This window comes from Leptopilina boulardi, unplaced genomic scaffold, assembly GCF_019393585.1.
Source record: "Leptopilina boulardi isolate dan_hultmark-lab unplaced genomic scaffold, ZJU_Lbou_2.1 LbouV2_353, whole genome shotgun sequence".
In the NCBI taxonomy this organism is placed as follows: Eukaryota; Metazoa; Arthropoda; class Insecta; order Hymenoptera; family Figitidae; genus Leptopilina; species Leptopilina boulardi.
The window spans coordinates 352,706-374,532 of record NW_026137922.1 but is presented as its reverse complement, the minus strand read 5'-3'; the positions used below and the strand labels follow the sequence as shown (position 1 = coordinate 374,532).

Sequence of the window (21,827 nt, the reverse complement as noted above, 5' to 3'; positions counted from 1 at the left end):
GAGATCTGGTATTCTCATGTATAAAACGAGCATTTGTTATGTTCAAGTAAAAACTTCATAATTTACAGTTAAACAAATGCTTTCTGCCTACATACAGCAAATTTTAGTTTTAATTATGTGTAAGACATTTTTTTATCTACAATTTTTTACATGGTCATTCCTGTAAACAGTAATTATCTTCTGACAGAATTTGGAAAAATACATCACATAATTGTAACTGAATTAAACGATGTGTTTTTTTATTTACCAAGTTAAATACCGTTTCATCGAATAATCATCTTCCAGCATTCTAAATATTTGATATCAATATCTGGGAAATTATCCCAGTAAGAAGAAGATAAGAAGTGAGTATTTATTGTTAGGACTTAGATTGCTTGAAACTTAATTCCTATCAATTCTGTTTGAATGTTTCTCTAATTTTTTAATTCTTTTAAATTCCAAAATACTGAATATGTAATTTGGACTAAATATTTCAGTTATACCTGAGAGTCAATTATTCGTTTTGCGCGGAACAGTCAACAGACACTCGAAAGTTCAAAACTTCAGACCGTCAAATTTTTTTCTGCACAAAATTATTTTAAAACGGAATTAAAAAGAATACAACTGGCATTATTTTTGACTGCTCAAGATGGATACAAAAGAATTGGACAGTAACGGAATTCAGAAGAATTGAAAATTTACAATTCTTTTCAATTCCTCGCTTTTTACTGGGTTTATGTTCGTAAATCTCTAATTTAGTAAAACTGAACTAGTAAACACTTTTCTAGTCGATTGCATAAGTTTTAGTGGCTCTTAGAGAAAACTTTATTCTTTTGTCAGTTATTATAAAAATATTTTAGGTGAGATTAAAGACTTGTAATTGTAATTTCATTTACTGCAAGCTTGCATACGGTAACCTTATAAGCCCTACACATATCCTTACAATAACCTCACAGCAACAAGCTTTGCTATGTGGGTTATGGATATTTATAGAAAAAATTGTTATGTAAGTTGAATTTTAAATTGTACTAAATCACTGTATATGCACTGAGAAAACTGTTTGGTATCATCTACTGAAGTTTGGTTCTCCAAACCAAATTTTTTATTTGATATATGTGCAACTAATCCGTTTGGTTCGGGCTACTAAATTTTTTCGTTGAATCATTTTGTTCGGTCTACCAAATTTTTTGTTTTGCACAACTAACTTATTGTTTTTAAGCAAACAAAAAATTTAGTTAAATGAAAAAAATTTTTTTCTTTTCTCAATCAAATTATTTTTTGGCTCACACTTATATTTTTTATTTTTCACTTAATTTTATCACTTTTGTTATCCTCTTTTATTCTTTTCGCTTTATATTACCTACCACCCTATGTCTACTTAAATTAATTTCTATTGCGGAAAAACCTAACACTGCTGGGGATCGAACCCTCAGACTACGCAACGCAAATCAAGAACGCTGACCACTACACTAAGAATCCTAGTGACATTATGAGTGTAAATTATTTTCATAAAGTATACAGGCTGGAGAAAAACTTCCGTTCTTTTAACAAGCTTTATTCTCTCTGTTCGATATGCATCACTACACACACTTTTTTACCGAATTTCTGAAACACATAAAAATCCCGAAAACACTTGAATAAAACTGGACCACACGAAGAGCGAAGCATGGTTAACGTGTGACATCCGTAAACAGAGAAAGAAGCCATATTTACAAAAACAGCGCATGCGCAATTGAGCATTCAGACGGTTTGGTTTGGAGAACCAAATTATTCAGTTAACAGACGCAAAAGCTTGAACGAAATTTTTGGTACAGCCAACTAAATTTCTCGATTGATTGCTTCTTTCGTTACTGTTATGTCAACTAAATTTTTGTAATCTTAACTAAAAGTGCTCCACCAAATTATTTTGTTAACATTACATTATTATTTTTCTCAGTGTGAAATTTAATAGATACTAATTAATAACAGATGACTTAGAACGTTTAGTAGATGCTTTCTATGCAGAACAGATTTAATAATTATTACATAACAAATCTGAAACACAGGAATAGAACAATTCAATAAACTTTCGTAATAATCTTCTATAACGCTGCAGTAACAATGATATATAAATTGTAGAACAAATTAAGATAAAATATTGTAGAACACTTGTTATTTATTTGTTATAGATTATATAAAAAAATATTACAGTATAAATTTAGAACACAGTTCTAGAAGTCTTACATAAAAAAATTATAATAGTTGTTCTAGAGTAGAAGACACTAGATCAATTCCACTACGTGCTCACTGGGATATATCCAAAGTAATCTACTTCAAAATATTGCCAACAAATAAATCAAGAGATTTTAATGTTATTGTGACTATGTTCTATTTTATATTAATACTGTTCTCTATAATATTTTATAAAAGTGCCTCTTAATCAGCACTTTTAAATTTTTGGTAGTTATGAATTAAAACTTTTTTCAGATAATAAATTGGAACCATTGCTTATCGAGTAACCTTTGACACGGAAAATAATCAGTCTCATGGAAACAAATCAAACATAAGCCAAAATGAATCATTTAAACACGTAAAATTAAACAAGCTTCAATATTAAAATAAAATTAATATATTTTTATAAGTAATGAAGGATTTAAGTGTATCAGACGACAGATTTAGTGTATTATTTATTTTCTTATAATTAATAATAATTTTTGTGGTCCTTAGTTGCAATTAATTTCTTGACGTGAGTGATAGGAACAATTAAGTGATCGCAAAATAGTTTGTTTATTATAATGGTGGGACAATTTACTAAAAGGCAATGGTTAACTTTAATTGTTATTAGCATTGCTGATTTTGCTAATGCAGTATGTGTCTCATTACAAGCTCCATTTTATCCGCAAGAGGTAAAAAATTTAGTAATAATAATTATTTTATTATCGCTATATTCTTATTTCATGAAAACTTTTTAGATAATAAAAGTATGCATTAAAATAGATCAATATGTTTTATAAATTGTTTATTATTCTTCTATTAACAAAAGTATATATATTAAAGACTATAAGAGCTATTGAAAATAATTTTGAAATACATTCATATAACGTATTGAATTTTCTTATTATAAAACTTCAATAACTTAAAAACTCAAATGTATTTTTAGATTTGTAGATCATAAGGATAAAAATATCCAACGCTCTCGTATTGTTTTAAATATTTAATGATTGTTATATTAAACATATTTTATAATAAGTATATTTCCTTTAGAAAAATGAGTATTAGAACTTTGGTTATGTACATTCAGATTACATTCTTCCAGTGCGTAATCGTGCAAATTACGAATTGAGATTTCTTGTAAATAAGTTAATTCGCCAAGCTAAATATGTTGACAGTTTTTTTCATTAATCAAGAAATTACATTAAAAACAGTTTACATAATTATTAAAATACAAACTGCTTGACTGTATAAGCTTGAAAACACTCTAGTTGTATATTGATGATTTAGATAAATTTCCAAAGTACTTGTTTAATTGGTATATATTTTTAATCCTTTTTCTAATGAAATAAATAGATGTATTGTAAAAAATGTTGCTTTAGGATTAACAGTTAAAATAGATTATTTGAAAAGAAGAATACTGTTCAAATCAAAATAGAGCTGTTAATTTCGTTGTTCACTTCTTTTTTGCCGACGTTTCAATGTCTAACTACCAACTTCGAGACAGAAAAATTTTAAGAAAACTTAAGAGAAAGAATCTATAAAAAATTATTATATGTGGGGGATTTCTGTTAAAATAATCAAGGTGAAAAAAGTTTTCACTAATTCGGCGTCTCCTAATGATAAAGTGTCTATTCAAATTTCAGTTCTTATTCAATTGTTTGTGCAATATGGTGATAGTTCAAGTTGAGGGTAATAAAATGTTTATATTTACTCGTCAATTTAATATAAAGCTTACATTAAAATAAATTTTTATTTTATTATTGAAACTGTTTAAAAAACATATTATTATAATTACATGAATTTCTAAATTTAAATGAATAATATAAGATCCTTTTTAGAAAATATGTTTATAAAAAATTGATTAGGTAATACAAAAAATTGATTTAAAAATAAATATGAGATGACTTAAAATTTAAACAATAAATTAATCTTATTGCTCTATTCTATTCAATAAACGTTATTGACAAAAATAAAATTACAATTTTTTTTTTACACTATATTAATTCATTTGAATTTATTTAAGTTTTTCATTAAATTTTTATTATATTCGTTTTTAAATTAAGAATTACACTGCGACCTGAGTTTAGCGGCAGGTTTGGTGGGTCGTTCGCTAAACTCAGTAATGAGATTTTCCGAAATCGACGTCAGCAATCAGGGCCGTACGAACTACTTGAAATACGAAATCCTTAAACTCTTTTCTTGAAAATTCTTCATCTTATAATACATAATATTTTTATTGCAATAATTATTATAATTATATTTTAATTTTTAGATTTTATTATAATTATAAACAGTAATAAGTAATACTTAAAATTACTTTTAATAAAAATTCAAATAATTGTACTGACATCAGACAAGATAGGGGAAAAACTCACCATTTGCCTTATAAATTTTAAATTTATTTGAAATTAAATAATATAAATTTCATCAAATATAACATTGAGAGCAAATATTAAAATTAAGATTTTCATAAAGTAAATTTATAAATTTGCTGGGAGTGAAAACAAAAATAAAATTTGTATACATGTATATAAATAAGCTTTTATAATTTAACAAATTTTTTATTTAAAATTAAAGATTAAAAAACTTTGTACCTCCCAGACAAACGTCTCCGCTTGGTACTCATTTTCAACTAGAAGGAACCGCGTTGCCTTACTTATACGCTCCTGCTCGAGTCGGAGCATCTTACGCTTACCGCTTAATTAGCATCCTATTGTTGCCGATTCCGAGATTTCGCTAAACTCGGGTCGCAGTGTATATTTAATTTTTTAATTGACGATTTACTCAAAAGAATTAATTTTTTAATCATTTTAAGGTTAAAAATACTTTATAATTTCATTTCTACAATTTTTAACATAAATTTTTATGTTATGTGCATTACATTACATATTATATTTCTGTGTATTTTTCATTCGTAAAGTTATAAAAAAATATATAAATTATTTGAATAAGCTTTATATTGAATTGACGATTAAATATAAACATTTTATTACCCTCAACTTGAACTATCACTATATTGCACAAGCAATTGAATAAAAACTATATTGCACGAAATTTTCAATAGACACCATATAACCTAATTTTCTGAGTTAACACTTTATTGCACTGAAATTTGAATAAACACTTTATTTTTAGGAGACGTAGAATTATGCCTAGACTGTTCAAAATTTTGTGACAAACTTTCAGAGAAATTTCCTTGCAATTATAAAAGAATGTTTTTATGAATAAATAAGAATCTGATTCATATTAAATTTTTTAAAAATGAATGAAAAAGAGTGATTTAAAGTGCAAGATAATTCTATGAAAGTGATGCACAACTTGAGTGCAATTCAACGAAAAATGAAGTAACTATAAAGAAATAAAAATAATAATAAGTGAAAAATGTAGTGATACATGTCGAGTGATTTTCGACAAAATCGAGATTCTTGTTAAAATAACAATCAAAACAATTGAATTTTATAGTTTCATTTCATTTCTTTTATGAAAGGAGACGGAAAAACAAATGAAATCCACCTGTTCGACATGCATCACTAAAAAAATGAAATTTTATTATAAATAATAAATAATAAATGTTACTAAAGAATTATTCTTTTAAATATACATGTTGAAATATTTTTTTAAACTCTTCGTACAAAGATTTTTAAAGCTAATTAATCTTATTTTAAATTTAGAATTGAAAAAACAATTGATAAATTAAAAAATAAATTTTCAAATTTTTTTAGGTTTTTATTTCAGTGTGTTTAACAAGTTTAAGTAAAAGTTTTCCCAGATTTATCCTAAGCTTTTACCTAATTATATAATACCTGATACGTTTAATATAATTTAACGTAATACAATAGGTGATAAATTAAATTAGTTACGAAATTTTAACAAATTTAATGAAAAATGGTTCTCAACATTAAAAATTGTAAACAATAGAAAGAAAATAAAAAATTTAAGGAAACAAAAAGTAATTTAAAAAAAAAGATATTGAAATATAAATTGATAATATTTAAAAATTTAAGAAAAGAAAAATTTCAGACAATAATCCAAATTTCTTTCTTGTTTGAATTTAAACATGAATTACACACCTTTGTACAGGGGGTCGATTACGTAACTTTCCCACTTCCCACATCTCACTTCCCACATTTTACATCTCACTTCCCTTTTTACATCCCACTTCTCACTTCTCACATTTTACATCCCACTTCCCACATCCAACATCTCACTTCTCACATTTTACATACCACTTCCCACATCCAACATCTCACATCGCACTTCCTACATCTCACTTCCCACATTTCACATCCCACATCTCACTTCCCACATTTTACATCCCACTTCTGACATCTCACTACGCATCTTTCACATACCACATCTCATATTGCTCATCCCACTTCTCACATCTCATTACCCATCTTTCACATACCACATCTCACTTCCTACATATCATTTCCCACATTTCACTTCTCACATCTTACTTTCTACATTCCACTTCTCATATATCACTTCCCACATGTTACTTTCCGCTTTTCACACTTCACGTCATGCATCCCACTTTTTGCTTTGTTTTTTTCACTTCCATTTTATAAAAATTGTTATTGTGTAGATTTAACTAGTTTCTGAAAGAAACTAAAAATTTTGCGATGCGTTAAACATAACACTAAAATAATGTCATATTCTTTCGACTTTCTGTTACTATTTACTAAAATTTTTAATTTAATACATTAATTTATGCTGATTATTTATGATACAAAAGTTTAATCGAAAGACTAATAAACGGAATAAAGAGTAAAAATTTGAAAGTGAGATGTACGATAATGAGTGAACATTGAGAAATGGGATATAAGATGCGGGAAGTGGAACGTGAGATGTGGAAATAGAAAGTGATATGTGAAAATTGGGAATTGAATTGTGGGAAATGGGAGAGATGTGAGAAGTGGAAAGTGGGATATAAAAGGTGGGAAGCGTGATAAGAAAACTGTAATGTACAATGTGAAGTGTGAAAAGTGAAATGTGAGAAGTGGGATGTGAAATGTGGGAAGTGAGATGTGGAATGTGAAATATAAAAAGTGGGATGTGGGAAGTGGGATGTGGTATGTAAAATATGGGAAGTGGGATATGAAATATGGGAAGTGAGAAGTGGGATGTGAAATATGGGAAGTAGGATATGAAATGTGGGAAGTGAGATGTGAAATATGAGAAGTGGGGTGTGAAATATGGGAAGTGGAATATGAAATATGGGAAGTGAGATGTGAAATATGTGATGTGGGATGTGGGGTGTGAAATATGGGAAGTGGGATGTGGAATGTGGGAATGTTACGTAATCGACCCCCAGTATCTGAAGAAATATACTGTATGTTGATTGTTTATTTTTTATGTCATTATTGATGAAAAATGGATTTTGATTTTATTTGATAAAATGAAGTTTAAATCGGAATTATTAATTAACTAATTATTGTATTTAAGAAAACATTTTCTAAAAAAATTTAAACTTTTTATGGCATGCAACAAAAAAGTCAAGCATTTTCGAAAGTAGGACGGATCCAATATGCCAGTAAAATATTTTACAAGTTGTTGATTTTTTATAATACTTGGTTATATTGGATCCGTCATTTAAAATTTTGAAAATCTGACATCAGGGTTGTTTTTAACCTAAATACTATAAACGAGTTGATATAGAAAAACGACCAGACACGGTAATTTCATTTTTACCTTACTTTTCAAAAATTCTTGACATTTTCTTATTCACAAAATCGTGTCGAACAGTGCAATAAATAAATTAAATTAAAATTATTTTTAAAATGAGATTTTTTTATAGGCTGAAAGAAAAGGAGCTTCAGCAACGGAATATGGCTTAGTATTTGGAGTTTTTGAATTGGTGGTGTTTATTATTAGCCCAATTTATGGTCAAAAGGTAAGACTAATTTATTTACACTAAAAATTTGATATTTTTGTTACATTAATAGATAACATTGCAATGAACAGTTGGATTAAAAGGATATTTTTATAATTTTTAACCTTGAAAAAGGAATAATTATATTACCGTATTAAACAAAAAAATTTTGTTCTAACGCAGTACTAAAAACAAATATTAAAAATATATACTCTCGAGAATGTTTTCGCGAAATTTCATAAAAATTGGAGCACCAGAACCAAAGTTGAGGCTGTTATACATACAACAGCTAGTTCATGAAGGAAGAAATTTTAATTTTTACCAAAATTTATATTTTTTTTGGTCAAAAAACCAAATTTGAAAAATTTAAAATCACAATTTTTAAGGAAAAATCATCGACATTTATAAAAAAAAAATTTCAAAACTCTTCCTTTACGAACTAGGTGATACAATATAGGGGAGAGCAGTCAGGGTTGGACATAGTTTTGACTTTTCTCTATAACTTCCCTTGTAGACCGAATTTCGAGATTTCTTATATATTGTTAGAAAGATCTACTAAAGGGCAATGTTTTTGCTAAACATTGTAAAAATATTTGACCAAAAGTTTTGGAATTATAGGCAATTAAAAAAAAGTAGTCAGGATTGAGTAAGGTGGTCCAATTTTTTTTTATTTTTCCAAGTCTTACTCTCTTAACTCCTTTTAAATGGTGAGAAAAGATTTTCCTAATTTTTTCAGATTTTTTATGGGACAACACAAATAAAAAGTCAATAAATAAAATAAAAAGTAAAATAAACAAAGTCAAAAATAAAATTGTAAAAAGACAGATGAACACACAAAATATAACATAAAACTGTAAAAAGAATAAAATAAATAGACAGAAAATTGTAAAAAGACAATAAAAGGACAAAATAAATAATAAAATGAACAAATAAATATAAAATGGAGACTTAATATTTTGTTGTCCCATACTAAATTCATCTAATAATAATTTACATTAAATAAAATTTGAAATAATTGCATTATTACTAACTAGGTACTATTTATATAATTCCAAATTCGATTCTGCGAATATATATTATAGCAAAGCATTTGTGTGCGAGCTTACTGCGTCCCAATATTGGACTCATCAGTAAGGCTACGTAGTGGGAAACCTGCCTCATACGACCATGGGAAAGTAGAAAGCACATGGGTATTGACCAATGGCAAAGACATCCATTGGCCAACCCCCACAATTTTTTGAATTTTATATTTTCGCGCGCCACTGACGTTATACCATGTGACAAACACATATTCCTAATTAAATAATTTAATCTTCTATTTATTAACTAATAATACAGAAAAAATAATGTGTAAATTGAGAAGAAGCAAACTTTATTAATTGATTGATTACAAACAGTCTTTGATAATCTTAAAATAATTAGTTAATTAATTTTTTTACAGAGAAAATTAGTCAAAAAATTATTTCCTCATCGCAACAATTATTTTTTGGGCTGGAAATAATTTTTTTTGCAAATTTGAAATTGAAATTGTTTCATTTTCTTGATACCCAAGGAATTAAATAATAGATTTAACTACAATAGTTCTCCTGATTATTAGTATGATATAATTATTTTTTTTATGATCGGTTATTTTGAATTTCTTAAATCTGATGACAGATTCGTATTCAATGACCCCGAAAACCCCTCAGGAACAAGTTTCAAGCAAATTAGATTCATTTGCAATTTTTTTTGACCGCCATTTTCAATTTTTAAAATCTGATGCCAGATTCGTATTCAGCGACCCCGAAAACTTAAAAAAATCAAGCAAATCAGATTGATTTTTAATTTTTTATGTCCGACATATTAATTCAGCCATTTAAAATTTTTTCTAATGCCACTTTGCTTTGAGAAGTAGACGAAAAGAGCTAAATTTTAAACACTATTACGACTCATTTGGTCAAAACCATTTTTGGTGAGATAGGGGTCTCCTGTTCAGAAACAATGCCCCCTATATATCTTTTTTATTTTTAAAACTATTTCAATTTTTATTGCATAATCTGAAAGAGAAGTTCTTGAAATATTATTTTACGCGATGCTGAAATGCTTTTAACACCAAACATCGGATTAAATATATAGAAAATAATAGATTTCCATACCTTGTGGGACCCCTGGCAGATCGACGAAATGGAATGTGCCGCGATTTCGTGGGACATTCGCGGATCATTCACTTTGACTGAAAATATTGTAGAAAATCATTGGAAAGAATGAAAAAGTATTATTGAATTGAATAAATAAACTATTTAGTGATTGATTTATGCAGTACTGTTGCTAAATTAATGTTGTATTATTAAATAAATAAAGTTTAAAGTGTATAATGTTCGGATATGAGTGTTTGATATGCTAGGGAGTTCTGTAGTGACATTTCAATTCATTGTCGATAATGAAGTTAAGACGCCGGTTTTGCACCGTAGGTGTCAGTAGTTATACTTTCTTACTTTTAAATTCTCTTTTTATCTTGTTAGAAAAATGTTGTATTAATTTGACTAACAATAAGGGTCAGTTTCACCAACTCCGGTTAAAAGTTAATCAGCGATTAAATCCTTAACCGACCAATCCTAGATACGCCTCCTAGATATAGGTGGTACCGGTGAAATTAAATAATCGGCGCGAACCAAAAACCAGCACTGGTCTAGAACCTAAGGGAAGGAACCCTGAAGAATAAATACAACAATGAATAAGGAAGAATTAAGAAAAAATTTGATTACACTGCAGAGGAGTTCGGATGCCTCTGCAGTGGCGCTAAACCAGGGTGAGCAAGCAGGCCATAAAGCATCGAAATCCCATTACTGCAGTACCTTATCAGTTGACGACTTGGCTGATGAAGTATTTACCTTTACAAGCGAAATGAAGATTGATACAATGCAGATGGAGTTAAATCGTGTCACAATAGAGAAACTAACTAAGATGACTGAAATTCTAACAGCGATAAGCAAAGCTATGGAAAAGCAAGAAAATGTTCACAGAGACATTAAAAATGGTATACCAGATTTAAAAACGTACGTTGAAATAATTAAAACAGAGTACGAAAGGGTAAGAACGAATAGTATTGAAGTCCAGAGGAAAAGGTTAGGCTCAATTTCCAAGAGGAAAGTAACACCAAAGACCAAACCGCAGAAAAGAAGTGCTACCAGTCCATTGGAGAGTATGGAAGATAAAAGAGCCAGAGACATCTCATCAAATAAAGGCTGGACTAAAGTACCTTTTAGTAAAAACAGGAGAGAAATAAAGTCGACGGAAAAGAACAGGGAAAATGGGACTACTAGGAACCACGAAATGGGGAAAAGCGTCAGAAACAGGCTAGAAGCAATACTTATAAAGCCCGTAGTGGGTAAAACATACCGGGAAGTATTAAAAAATATCCGCGAAAATGTTAACCTAGAGGACACAAAGACAGAAATAAAATCAATTCGGCGAACTAGATCAGGAAATGTATTACTGGAAATGACATTTAAGTCTGGTATTAAGGAAGAATTTACAAATTCCCTTGCAAGTGCAGTAGAAAACTCTGGAGTTGTACAGTGCAGAACCCCTAAGCTGATTCTGGAAATCATGGACCTAGACTCACAAACAACGAAATAGATGAACGCGCAGCAAATGAACTGCTTAAAACTGCACGTATAAAAATTGTCTGGGTAAACTGCCGCATAAGACAGAGAGTCGTAGTCACCCGATGTTACAGGTGCCTAGGATTCGGACATAGATCAATTAAATGTGAAGGTACTGATAGAAAAGATATGTGCTATAAATGTGGATGTAAAGAACATAAAGTAATAGAATCTACCCAAGAAGCAAAATGTTTCCTTTGCGAAGAAAGAGGTGAACAAGACTTATCACACATAGCGGGATCTGGAAAATGCAAGTCATTTATCCTAGAATTTGAAACAGCGAAACAGAAACTAAAGTGCTGACAACAATGCAAGGAAATATGCATCGAAGCAAAACCGCACGAGAAATTCTGGGACAATTAACACTGGAAAAAAAGATAGACACAAGCGAACAGTATAGGAATGAAAAATTCCTAAATTGGTATTCGGACCTATCAGAAACGGCAGCTATATGGATAAGAAATACAAACAACTTTAGAGTTAAAGATCATGGAAATGGTTTTGTTTGGGTTAATAATGGAAAGACAACTATAATTAGCTGTTATTTCACCGCGAATGAACCCATACCAACCTTCCAAAAAGCAGGAAACAGAGGAACAATCCCTGATATATCCCTTGCAACAGAGGATACAACGAGCAAGATATCTGATTGGAAAGTGATAGAAGATTTTACTGGGAGTGACCATCAGTATATTGTTTTCAAAATTGGGGACTCAAAAGAAACAACATCTTATAAGCCGAAAAAAGTAGTAAAGTGGAACGTTGCGAAAGTAAAGTCTGAGTGCCTTATCTCAGTTATCCAACTGGGATCATATGCAATAAAGAGAGAAATAGAGCGAAATGGTAGAGCAGAACGTATCGTGGAGTCTAGTATTAAATTGCTAAAGTCATCCTGCAATTTGTCAATGCCAAAGAAAAAGCAGCGAATAAAAAAGGAAATGTACTGGTGGACCGAAGAAATTGCGGATCTTAGAAAGAAATGTCTGTACCAGCGAAGAAGGGCTCAGAGGGCAAAAAAGAAAGACCTAGATGCATTCTTGTACAAAACAACAGAGAATAAGTCAGCAAAAAAGACACTAGGAAAAGCTATTAAATTAAGTAAACGGTATTGCTGGGACAAGCTTATACAGGAAGTTGATGCAAACCTATGGGGTCTAGGTTATAAAGTAGTAACAAATAAATTAGGGAAATTTAAAGGTCAAGAAGTTAAAAGTACGCAGGAAATGTCTTACATAGTGGACACGCTTTTCCCATCACGCGAAGAACAAAACAATGTCAGAGAGAATACTGTGAGCGAAGGAATCGAGTTTTTCACAGAGCTAGAACTCAAGAAAGCAATGAACACTATAAAAATGAAGAAATCGTCTGGCCCAGATGGGAGGTACTTAAAATAGTAGCTGAAAATTGTACAGAATTCCTATTTAATATGTTCAACAGCTGTTTAGAAACAGGTATTTTCCCCAAAAGATGGAAAAAACAACGCTTGGTTCTTATAAGTAAACAAAAAGGAAATCTATCTGATCCATCAGCCTCTGTATGCTGAACACAGCAGGCAAGCTACTAGAGAAATTAATTAAGCCCCGACTGCAAGAAGCAATTAAATCAGCAGGAGACCTTTTGTGTCGCCAATATGGTTTTCGAAAAGGACTATCGACAATAGATGCAGTGAAGGAAGTGGTGACACTTGCGAATAGAACCAGGCAAGGAAACCAATACTCCAGACCTATAGCTCTACTAGTCACACTTGATGTTAAAAACGCCTTTAACTCTGCCAACTGGTCTGATATGCTAAAGGCCCTTAGAGAAGATTTTTATGTACCTGAGTATCTTATGGGAATAATCCAGGATTATCTAAGTGAGAGGGAACTTATTTACGATACTCTTGAAGGGGCTCAAAAAAGAAAGTTGTACGCGGGAGCAGCACAAGGATCCGATCTTTGGAACACATCCTATGACAGCATCCTTAGAATTGAACTCCCCGAAAATTCAATGCTTTTCGGATACGCGGATGACATAGCAGCACTGATCCTCGCAAAAGACTTAGAAAAAGCACAATTAACTTTAAATCTTGTCATGCGGCGAATAGAAATCTGTATGAAGAAGCATTCCCTAAGCTTGGCACTGCAGAAGACAGAGGTGACGATTCTGACAACCAGACAAATAATTACACTTCTACCAATAACAGTCGGAACGGAGGTGATCCAAACCCAGAGCTCTACAAAGCATCTGGGTATTAAAATAGATACTAAATTGACTTTTGCCGATCATATTAGAAGTGCGGCAAATAAAGCAACGACGGCTACGGCCAATCTATGTAGACTAATGCCTAATATCAACGGCCCAAGACCAAGCAAACGAAGGATCTTACTGTCTGTCGCACAGTGTATACTGTTGTATGGGTCAGAAATATTTGCAGATGAACTGAAAAAAGGAATTCGTAGAAAACCTATGGAACGTAAACGTAAACTGATTTATGAAAAGAAAAACGGAGTTGATAAGAGTCAACTCAAGAAAGAAGTTCGGAAATTAAGTTTGCAAGATTACCAAGAAAGATGGCAGAAAAGTACCAAAGGCAAGTGGACCGCCAAACTAATCCCAGAACTGGAACCCTGGTATAACAGAAATTTCGGATAAGTTGATTTCTACACAACTCAGTTTTTGACAGCGCATGGCTACTTTAGACATTATCTTTATAAAATGAAGAAAATTAAAAGTGGCAAATGCTTATATTGTATAGATAAAGACGATAATGTCACTCATGCAGTTTTTGAATGTCAACGATGGGCTACCACAAGAAGAAAAACAGAATCTGAATTGGGAGAAACACTCACTCCAAACACAATAGTAGGAAGTATGCTAAAAATGGAGACAAATTGGAAATCTATAACAGAGTTTATGAAAGAAGTCTTAATTAAAAAATATGCTGAAGACCAAGATATGTAGCTGACTGAATGAAGAAGACCAAGAAGCAGCTTAATCCAAGCAGGATATAGATGGAAAGCCAAAGTACGGCAAAAAGGCGCCATATAACTTGACTCTCCTGATGTGATGCAAAGGCGGATTCCGGGAGAAGAAGATCGGCGCAAAGAAAAAAGGACACGTTTTTTATTACATGCTTTGTATTTTTTTCCGTTCTACGAATTTATTTTGGAAAATAAAATCTTTTATAAATAATAATTCAAAATTGAATAAAGCTAATAATGATATCGTGGTGATGATCTCGCCCCAAGTGTATATATTTAAAAAAAACACAATAACTTTCAGAACACTTAAAAAATTGCAAAAGAAACTACTCAGGGCATATATGCAAACTACTACAAATGACATTTACGTAAAACAATATTCTAACTCATAGAATACGAAAATAAAAGCCAAATGGTGATCTCGCTCCACTCTCGATTAAAAAAACAATAATTTTTAATGGAAATATTAATGATAACATTAATTGTTTTGTCTAAAATAATGTTTAAAAAAATTAAATTCTGAAAGATATGTTGGTTAAAAAAATAATCTTGATGAGAATTAAATTTTTATGCACTTTATTTTATTTATCATTTAATAATTTTCAAAAAATTATTTATTAAAAAAATAAAACCGCTGCCAAGTTGAAGTATGTATTTTTGTGTTCATTCCATGAACACTTTGCTTCCTCATGGAAGCATATTTATATTTATATTTAAATATTTATTTAAATATAAATCGGAAAATGTTCGTTAATAGGTCAAAAGATGCGTCTTGAAAATCTCTACAAAATGAAACTAAAAAAAGCTGTAGGTGTCATCACATTTTTTTAAAGTTATGAGCAAAAAGCGATTTTTTATGATTTTTAAAATGTCAATAACTTTGGATAAAATAATCGTAAACTGTTCGTTAATAGGTCAAAAGATGCGTCTTGAAAATTTCTACAAAATGAGGCTAAGAAAACTGTAGGTGTCATAACATTTTTTTAAAGTTATAAGCAAAAAACGATTTTTTATGATTTTTAAAATGTCAATAACTTTGGATAAAATGATAGCAGATTGTTCGTCAATAGCTCAAAAAATGCGTCTTAAAAAACTCTACAAAATTAAGTAAAAACATCCCAACTTTCAAAACATGTGTTTCAAGTTATGGGCAAAAAACGATTTTTCAAAAATTTTAAAAGTAAAAAAAAATATAGTTAATATGTATTAATTTGTCCCAAAGTTTTCTCATTTTATGTCCCCAAGTGAGATCTACAATTTAAAAAAAAATTCAGCCCTAAAGCTCTTATAGAATTTGAGATATTTATGAAAATGTAATGTATATACACACACACATACGGAATGACATTTTCTAAAAATGTCATTTTTGGATTCCTGAGGTCAAAAAACATAAAGATATGTCAAAAAAATGAGTTCGAAAAATTTCGCGAAAACAATACTTCCTCCATGAGGAAGCAATAAATTAATAAAATTATTTATTATTAATTAACAACATATAAATTATGTCACTAATTAACTAACTCTTAGTCAAATTAATACTACATTTTTCTTACAAGATAAAAAGAGAATTTTTGAAAGTAAGAAAGTATGACTACTGACACCTACGGTGCAACGCCGGCGGCTTAACTTCATTATCGACGATGAATTGAAATGTCACTACAGAACTCCCTACCATATTAAACACTCTTATCCGAACATCATACACTTTAAACTTTATTTATTTAATAATACAATATTAATTTAGCAAAAGTACTGCATAAATCAATCACTAAATAGTTTATTTATTTAATTTAATAATACTTATTCACTCTTTCCACTGATTTTCTACAATATTTTCAGTCAAAGTGAATGATCCGCGAATTTCCCCCACGAATTCGCGGCACACTCCATTATGTAGATCCGCTAGAAACAATAGGAAATTTTTTCTACCATGTAAAAAAAATTAAGCGGGTAAGACTTGGAAAAATTAAAAAAAAAATTTTGAACCACCTTAGGGTTGAGCCACTCTCAAAAATCAATGAAATCTGCAGATTACTTATTAATAATGACCTTCAAATGATAGAATTGCGCTTAAATACACTTATAAATGAGTAAAGGAACCACGAAATTGAAATAAAAAGCCCTTATTGTGTAATTTTTTATTAAATTAGATAATTTATTCCTCATGAATGATAACAAAAATTTGCAAATTGCAAAATTTGTATTTCTTTTCTTTACAATGGAAATGCAGTTTTTGACACCTTTTTAAGCGTCATATCTGATGTTAATAATAAGATAGAATTATTTTAATTCACGTTTATTCGTGTGAACGGTTTAAACAAAATACAATAGTCTGATTTACATTGCGTGCAAATATTAACTGAATAGTTCTAATCAAATGAAAAGGTGGCGCTTTAATTAAGAGCCCGTGGTGACATCTTTATTAGCGGGAACAACACCCCCTCTCAACGCGGGTTCACTGATATCAAAAAGTCCAAGTCCTTGAATACACTTTTTATGGTTGGGTCCAAACAAACTCTTAGTTAACACATCCGCGATCATCTGACTGGAGGCAATATATTTCACATCCAAATCTCCACGTTGAAACACTTCTCGGACGTAGTGGTGCTTGATGTCGATGTGTTTGGTCCGTTGATGGAAAATTGGATTCCTCATCAATTTTTGAGCCCCTTGGTTGTCGCAGTAAACAATTGTCGGTTCAGCGACTTTGTTGAAAAAATATATCTCCTTGAGAAAATTGCGAAGATAAACGACTTCCTTGGCGGCTTCACAGAGAGCCATGTACTCGGCTTCAGTGCTCGATAAGGCGATCGTTTTCTGTTTTCTCGCTTCCCAGGTGACTGAGCTTCCGGCCAGTTTAAACACATATCCTGTGTAGGACACTCGGTCGTCGATATCTCCGGCCCAATCGGAATCAACATATCCGATTAAATCGCTCTTGGTTTTCCTGAATCATAAACCGTGATTTTTTGTACATTGCAAATATCGCAAAACACGTTTTGCGGAAGTCCAATGAGCTTTTCCGGGGTTGACATTAAATTGGCTGAGAACGCTGACTGTGTGGGCAATGTCTGGCCTCGTAGAAACGGCCAGATACATCAATGATCCTATGAGAGACTGGTAAGGATTATCTCTCATCTCTGCCATCTCTTCTTCTGTCGATGGCATCATCTTCTTGGTCAGCTTGCTGTTACCATCCAAAGGTGTTGACATCGGCTTCGCATCGCTCATTCCATAATCTCTGAGGATCTTTTCGATGTATTTTTCTTGATGCATTGTGACTTGTTTTGTGATCGGATCTTGATGAAACTCGATGCCCAAACAGTAGTGCAGTTTTCCCAGATCCGTGATTTGAAAGCTGGTGAGTAATTCTTCTTTGAATTTGGTGTAAACGTCCTCTCGATTTGTTCCAACGAAAATGTCGTCCACATATACAACGACAATCATGTAGACTTCTCCGGATTTCATCACGTAGACACACTTGTCTGCATTCAAAGGTTTCAATCCAAAAGCTCACAGTTTTGGGTCCAATTTTTGGAACCATTGTCTTCCGGATTGTTTAAGTCCATATATAGATTTCTTCAGAGAATAAACTTTGTTTTCGTTTCCATTTTCGACGAATCCGTCAGCTTGCTCCATAAAAATCTCTTCGTCAAGATCTCCGTTGATGTAAGCCATCACGATGTCGAGTTGGTACAGCGTAAGTCCTAATTCTGCGGCCAGGGCGACGAGGATCCGAATCGAACTCAATCTGGCTACTGGCGCATAAGTCTCTTGAAAATCCACTCCAGGTTGTTGGGTAAATCCCTTGGCGACGAGACGAGCTTTTCGGCGTTCTATGTTCCCCTGTGCATTGAGTTTGGTTCTCAATACCCACTTGCAATCGATGACCCTTTTGTTTGTAGGTCGGTCTACCAGAGTCCAGGCGTTGCACTTTTTAAGGGAATCGAATTCGAACTGCATTGCTTCTCTCCATTCTTTCGCTCGAGGTCCATTTATTGCTTCTTCGACTGTCGGATCAAATGCTTCGGATTCGATCAGGTTTGCTTCGTCTTTCACATTTTCGACCAGGATCATTTTATATTGTTTTGGTGGTCTTCCCCGTTCGCCGGTTTTTATGGTTTTTGGGGCGTCCAGGCCCCCTCTTCATCTCGACGGGTAGAGGTTCTTGTTTTTCGATTTTGACGTTTTCGTTTCGATGATTGATTTCAGATTCTTGTTGATCTTCAGTTTCGTTTTGTCGAATGAGTTTTTCATCTTCTGCAGAATCGTATTCCGACGGGGAATCTGTTTCGGATTCTTGTTGATCTTGTTCCGTATTGTCATGATGAATTTCGGGTTCTGCTTCAATGATATCATCTTCACTAGGATTTGTTTCGAAGCCACGGAAATAAACTTGAAATTCCAGGAAATCTTCTTGTTTTTCAGCGATCGGTAATCCTTTGTCCTCTTCATTGAAAATCACGTCTCGACTTTTAATGATTTTTCTCGTTTCAGGATCCCATAAGCGATACGCTTTTGAATCATCGCAGTATCCCACGAAGACGCACGGTTTGGATTTTGGATCCAGTTTGCTTCTTCCAGGATCTTTGTTCAAGGCGTAAGCTCTGCAACCGAAAGTTCTTAGCGTTGACACATTCGCTTTGTATCCGAATCTCGATTCGAACGGTGTTGAATCATCCAAGCTTCTCGAAGGTGATCGATTTCTGATGTAAGCAGCCGTGGCAATAGCTTCAGCCCAGAATCTTGGGGGTAGTTTTGATTTAATCAACAGACATCTGGCCATCTCGACCAACGTGCGATTCATTCGCTCCGCTATCCCATTCTGCTGGGGTGTGTGAGCGACTGTTCGCTGTCTCTTGATTCCGGCTTGTTCAATTTCTTCGGTGAATTCGGCTCCGCAATATTCGAGTCCATTGTCGGTCCTAAGAATTTTTATTTTCTTCTCTGATTGATTTTCTGCACAATTCTTGAATTTCAAAAAAGATTTTTTAGCTTCACTTTTCGACTTTAAAAAGAACACTTCCACGTAACGCGATTTGTCGTCGATGAAAGTGACAAAGTAAGTGGCACCTCCGATGGATTGCACTCTCATCGGTCCACAGACGTCTGAGTGAATTAATTCGAGAATTTTATCACTTTTCGTTAACGATTTTTGAGGGAACGGGGTAGCACTGTGTTTTCCCAGAACACAAGTTTCACAAAATGGTAACTGCACAGAGGAATCAAATGACATACCGTTAACCAGGTTTTTCAAAATTAATTGTTTTAAATTCTTTTCGTTCAGATGACCGTACCGATTATGCCAATTCTCGATTTCACTTGTACACGAATTTGCACTAGCAGTTGACTCGTTGTTGTCTTCAATAAAATATAAATCACCTCTTCTTTTCGCGGTCAAAACAATTTCACCCTTTTTATTCGACACTGTCGCGTGAGTTTCTTGAAAGTTGACATTGTACCCATTGGCAGTTGTTTTTGAAATCGACAAAAGGTTTGTTTTTAATTCAGGTACGCATAAAGCGTTTTCCAGTCGTATTTTCTTCGATTCGTTGTCACTTGGAACACTGAGGTGAACAGTTCCTTTTCCGATGATATCCGTCGTTATATCGACGGCTAAACGCACTTTTTGATTTTCAACAGGATGAAAATTTGAAAACTTGTTTCTATCGCGACACATATGCGACGTTGCGCCACTGTCGATACACCACTCATCACTCGTAGTTGGTTCAGCACTCATCGCAATAGTTAAAGATGCTTTTTCTTCGACACTTGCACAATTTTCATATTTTTCAGTTTTCGTATTTTCGATCTTGATTTTCTCCGGTACCGAGATTGCAATAGCTGTAAAAGCTTCTTCTGCGTTGGAAGAACTCTGCTTGTTTGATTTCGACCAGCATTCAGATGCTTTATGTCCTGGTTTGTGACAATAATTGCATTTGTATTTTCTTCGTTGGTTATTAAATCCACTCGAATTTCCGTTTTGTTCACCGGATGATTTATGCGATTCGTTTTTAGGTTTTTGAAATTTACTTTTGTTTCCGAATGACTTGACATGGAATGCCCCTTGAGAATGCTGCTCTTTCTGAACATCTTTTTCTTTTCTCGCGTTATATTCTTCATGAAGTTTAATTTTTAGGGCTTCGGCTGAAGGGAGTTCGTCTCTCGCCTCTATGGCGCATCTAAAATTCTCATAGCTGTCAGGAATGCTATAAAGTAATAAAATAGCCAGAAGATCCTCCGCGACTAGGATTTCCATTTCCTTTAGTTTATCGACTGTCCCAAAAAAGTTATTTAGATGATCCATCATATTTTCGCCATCGCGCATTTTCGTAAATAATAATTGTTTTAATAAAGTTGCTTTGCGAGCAGGTCCCTTCGAGTGATACACTTCCTCGAGTTTTCTCCAAACTTCGTTCGATGTGACAGAATATTTGACGTGACACAGTTCGGATGGCGACATTGACAAAATAATGTCTGCTCTAGCTTTTGAATCAGCTTTGTCCCAAGCTGCAATTGCGGCGACGTTAGGATTTTCTTCGACAGCTACTGGCCTGGCAGTCGTTCCGTTTACGTACGGCCAATAATCATTTTTGATCAGGATAGCCTTCATCTGGAGCTTCCATGTGTCGAAGTTCTCTTTACTTAATTTTTCGATTTGCACTGTGTGTCCTGACATTATTGTTATTCGAGTTAAACAACGTTTTATTATTTAAGAAACACAAGGGTAATAATCGCTCATCAACGTAAACAGACACTTTATTTTGAGGTTAGCTTTTGAAAACCAAACACAGCTACACTCGCGCTATGCTCGGCAAAACACGGAAGTTTTTCGAAACTAGCGAAAATTTGCATCAGCCACGCTCGACAAAACCGGAAATTCGTTTTTGAGGTTAGCTTGCAAGCGTCTTACGCGATTGTGATTTTACACCTTTCATATTCACAAATCCGATCATTTCACGAACCACTTATTGCAGTGGAAGAGTCCTGGTTACATAACCTGATGTTAATAATAAGATAGAATTATTTTAATTCACGTTTATTCGTGTGAACGGTTTAAACAAAATACAATAGTCTGATTTACATTGCGTGCAAATATTAACTGAATAGTTCTAATCAAATGAAAAGGTGGCGCTTTAATTAAGAGCCCGTGGTGACATCTTTATTAGCGGA

At 32.5% G+C, this 21,827-nt stretch overlaps 1 protein-coding gene across 2 annotated transcripts in view; it reads left to right on the top strand.

The window, feature by feature from the left end:
- Window positions 1–2,499: 2,499 nt before the first annotated feature.
- LOC127286354 (MFS-type transporter SLC18B1-like) overlaps window positions 2,500–21,827 on the top strand; it is a 255,832-nt gene continuing 236,504 nt past the window's right edge. Inside the window, exons 1-2 of one of the 2 annotated variants that reach the window (XM_051312754.1) lie at window positions 2,500–2,864; window positions 7,973–8,068. In XM_051312754.1, the coding sequence (XP_051168711.1) occupies window positions 2,754–2,864; window positions 7,973–8,068 (207 nt within the window). In that variant the 5' untranslated portion in view covers window positions 2,500–2,753. The remainder of the gene's footprint in view (window positions 2,865–7,972; window positions 8,069–21,827) is intronic. The other variant, XM_051312753.1, reaches the window with a different exon arrangement.